Below are 4062 nucleotides of genomic sequence, written 5' to 3' on the forward strand. Positions count from 1 at the left end.
CTTTTGAGTTAAGTATTAAAGCTGTTTTGAGTTCAAGTTCCACCTCCGAGTGTCTGCACACTGGGTCCTCCTACTACCACTCCTGCCTGCACACAGCTGTTTCATAACAAATTCCTATGTACGTAGTTAGAGTGTACTTCTCGAATTCTGTAAAACATTCTTTTCAAAAGGAATACAAGACGGCCTGTTTTAGGATGTAAAAAAAGCCTCATAGCAGTGAAAGTAACCATATGGTTCCCTCACCACTGCTTATAAAGACAAATAATTGCTTAACTGCACATTAATCTTTATTTAATATCTTTATTGACTTGAGACAACTTTTAAATTATGTATAGTCCAGAATTTACTTGACATGTCACACAACTACATTAGGAAAATAACACATATAACAAGACGTTGTGATTTTTCTGGTTTGCATTAATCTATCATCATTGTATAATCTAACAGTATGAAAACATCTCATCACTATTTCTCACCTTTTCAATGTACTGACTATATTAATTGATATCTTGGTAACATACATCATGAATGAAGGTACAATTATTCTAACTCAAAAACTTTTAACTGGTAGTGTAAAGTGTTGGTCAGGTTCCCATTGTTCTTGGAATTTCTAATTTTGGACTCACTCATATACCTGAATAACGGTTCATTTTTGTTTAACCCTGTCTGTGGAGTCTGCTTTGGATTATTTCTCCTGTTTACTTTGACACACATGTATCTAAGTGTCATAAGATGGAAAGGTAAGTACAGATATATCAAATTTTTACTTAAGTACAGCACTTAATTCATTTTGGAACAGAGAAAGTTCCTTTTCTGCTGGCAGTTTCTTATGCCGTAGGGTGAACTACCATTCTTCTCGAGGACGCCACAGAGGCCCTCGGTTGGGCATTTTGGGATATCCTCATATTGCATTTCTTCTCCACCCACCCACAGCCACTCACCAGCCAGGTTACACAGGCCTGTCCACACCTGCCAACAGTAAACAAAGAGAAACAAACAAAGTTACAGTAAGTATAGTTATGAGTCTCTAACCAACAGAAGCGCATGCAGAAAACTGCCCAACCTCATCAGTGGTAGCCTCTTTTGCGGTCTCTCGTGCAGTGGTGTAGTCATTTTGAGTGATCAGGGAGGCCAGGTCATAGCCGTGGTTCCTGTATGAAGAGGCTGGATCTTCTGTGACCACTCCATCTAGAGACCTGCAGTGTTCTAATGCCTCCTCCCATGTTTTATTCTCCTTCACCAGAATCAGCTTTTCCTCATAACATAGGAAATTACGTTTTTCATCACACTTCTTGCGTTCCCATTTTCCGGTGCTTTCTCTGTTCACACAGTTTTCATTGTCGTTTGGTGCTGCAAGAAGTCGAAGTACAATAGACAAAAAAGACGGCTGGATTTCAGAGATGTTTTAAAGGTCTATTTTTATCTAGATTCAGTATCAAATCATTTTACCAGTACAGTGTTTATGTGTGTAACAAACCCTCCTTGCTGAAGTTCCAGCTGAAACAGTTGGTTTGGGACTTCATGAAACTCATTACAGTCAACACTGTGGTAGACAACACTGCTCCACACTGTAAATCTGATCCTTTCTCACCACTCAAATTGTTGAATGCTCAAAATATCTCAAATCGATTTCAGGTCACAATGCAAATAAGTTTGGTATAATTACCAGTAAGTTTGATCTTGTAACATCTAAGGAGTAAAAAACATAGTATGAGAATTTACCGTCATTGAATGGTGTGAAGATGGCTATTTCGCCTCCTCTGGACCATTTCCATGGACTTGTTGCATCCTTCCGGGACAAACCGATCCATCCAGAGTGCTGTAAAGCTTCATCCTCTTCTGCAGTTCTCACTCGGACCAAGTCAGTGTGGTTCTTCCTGCAGAATGCTACTGCCTCTTCCCAGGTATACTTGTAAGGGTTATTATAAAACTTGATGTCCAGCAGATGTCCACACACGGGGAAAAGAATGAGCAAGAGGGCAACGTGCTTCGTCATTGTGTTTTTCACAGGAGAAAAGTGGACAAAAAGCCTGCACAGACAGGACACAGAACAGAAATTTTATAGTGAGGAAGAGCAGCGTCTACTGTGTCCACATAACGCTCTACTGATAAATGCTGGGAACAATAAACTCTTCATTAAACACAACTAGAGTAAATTGCACAGATATAGGTGCTTGTGTGTTTAAAGAAATCAATAAAACATTTCAAATTTCAAGTGAAATGTCCTATTATTTAAAAAGAAAAGAACACAAAACAATAGAAATACTAATTTAAATAAATTGTTGTAATGACATTTACAAAATAAGAGTGCGAGTGAGATCAAACTGAATAGTGAGATAGCTTTGGTTTTTTGTTCTTCTTTGGCGGATCATACACTGTGTTCAGTGTCTGATCCCTTTGTCACGATCTTGGGTCATCTGACCCAGCATATTGAGTTTTAGTTTATTTTGATGTTTAAAGAGCACTAACAGTGTAGACCAGTCTAAATGGATCTTTGATGACAAATTGTCATGGTCCCTGTGCCCCGCTGGTCGATACTCTATTGGGCAATATGTTTGTGGTTTGTTTGCTCTCTCTCACTCTCTCTCTCGCCGCGGCGACGCTCATTGCGGGCTCCCGCTGCTAGCCCACACACCTGCTCATCACCGCACCAGCCACTGATCCCAGCTGATTACTGCACCACTTAGATGGCGAGTCTGCACTAGTCTTCGCTGGATCGTTGAGCTATCAGCGTCAGTTAAACTTGTGTATCTGCCAACCTGTATCTTGAGAGCCTTTTGTAATTATCCCTACTAACCCTTTGATGACATAAATAGCATTTTGGTTATTTCAGGTTAATTCCTCTATAAACGGCTGTTTCAAAAATGTAGATGTAATAACTCTTTAGCAATTAAGTGTCATGATCTGTCTTGGTTCCGCGTCTCGTTAGTTAGACTATGTTCAGTTGTGTGACACCAAGTACTTTCAGACACTACAGTGACTGTGGTCCAGTTTATACAGGAATACTTCTTTAATGAGCTGCCTTTTTTAATTATTATTATTTTTTATCTATACTTGATCCTATATCTATGTGACAGTTTAATTAATCATGGTTTTCAATCACTGACATGAAAACAGGAGTTAAACCAATTCAGTTCTCTTTCAGTTGAGCTGTGTTTATTGTCACTTTGCTCACTACATATTTTGTCAGCTATAAATTTTACTACTATTTGCTGTCAGTCAGTGTAAAACATTACAACAAAATCAAAATCAGACAAAGACGTAATGTGTTAACCTAAGTCTCAGATGGTTGTTTTAGTGAAATAGTGAAAAATTAGAGAATGAGTTGTACATGCATACATGCTAGTCTCAGGAAGTTAAACTGCTTTTAATATACAGTTTCAGCAGATTAAAACTGAAATCAGCCCAACTGATAAAGTCCACAACTTACGTGGCTATCACACTGTTTTCTCTTCATCTCTTTATAAATATAAGTCTCTGTCATTCATTCATCGGACCTGTTTGTACAGCAGCACTTACCTTGGTAGATGTTAGCAGGGAATCTTTGAAATTCACTCTGGTTATGATCCCTCTATAAGACACCAGTGGTGATTCAGAGGTCTGTTCAAAACCTGCCATCCAGGTCCCAACTAATTTGATGGATAGCTCTGGCCTGGCATCCCCCAAGTCATTTAAATCAGAAGCAAAGCAGCAGCAGCATTTAAATACACTCTATTCTGGATATTTACTTAGTCCCTTCCTAGAACCTTCAGGGATCATGTAATGTAAACCACCACACCCTACTGACAGAAAGCTGTCTAAAGGTGGGGATTTTTGTGTTTGAGTGATGTGCCTTAAAACGTTTTTTAACTGTAGTGTAAGAACATTGTTTTAATATTTTTGTTTCTGCAATATATGCACACCATATATATATATGAGAGTGAATACAGCAGCTTCAGAGAATGAAAAAGTTGGTAAACCACAATTAGCAGGACATCCCGCACTTTCTCCATTACAGGTTTACAACCTTTAACTGCCTCATTAACCTCCTAGGACCTGGCGTCCACATATGTGGACATCACA

The 4062-nt window shown here is 38.9% G+C and overlaps 1 protein-coding gene across 1 annotated transcript; it reads right to left on the reverse strand.

Annotated features, from left to right (window-relative positions):
• Window positions 1-313: 313 nt before the first annotated feature.
• Window positions 314-3767, reverse strand: LOC309700810 (secretory phospholipase A2 receptor-like). Its single transcript, XM_082524640.1, has 4 exons — window positions 3520-3767; window positions 1723-2030; window positions 1064-1350; window positions 314-969 (listed from the first exon to the last, which is right to left on the reverse strand). Exons 2-4 carry the CDS (start codon window positions 1994-1996, stop codon window positions 781-783), a joined length of 750 nt encoding a protein of 249 aa, XP_082380766.1. The 5' UTR covers window positions 1997-2030; window positions 3520-3767; the 3' UTR covers window positions 314-780.
• Between the last annotated feature and the right edge of the window lie 295 nt (window positions 3768-4062).

This window comes from Aulonocara stuartgranti, assembly GCF_965226115.1.
Source record: "Aulonocara stuartgranti genome assembly, chromosome: 23".
Taxonomy (NCBI): domain Eukaryota; kingdom Metazoa; phylum Chordata; class Actinopteri; order Cichliformes; family Cichlidae; genus Aulonocara; species Aulonocara stuartgranti.

Excerpts from the sequence above, each read along its gene's own strand:
- LOC309700810 (XM_082524640.1), bottom strand. The coding sequence starts at position 1,996 with ATGACGAAGCACGTTGCCCTCTTGCTCATTCTTTTCCCCGTGTGTGGA. Across the intron at positions 1,351-1,722 it reads CTTCACACCATTCAATGACG|CACCAAACGACAATGAAAAC; the intron begins GTAAATTCTCAT and ends GACTTCTTGCAG. Across the intron at positions 970-1,063 it reads AAGAGGCTACCACTGATGAG|GTGTGGACAGGCCTGTGTAA; the intron begins GTTGGGCAGTTT and ends TACTGTTGGCAG.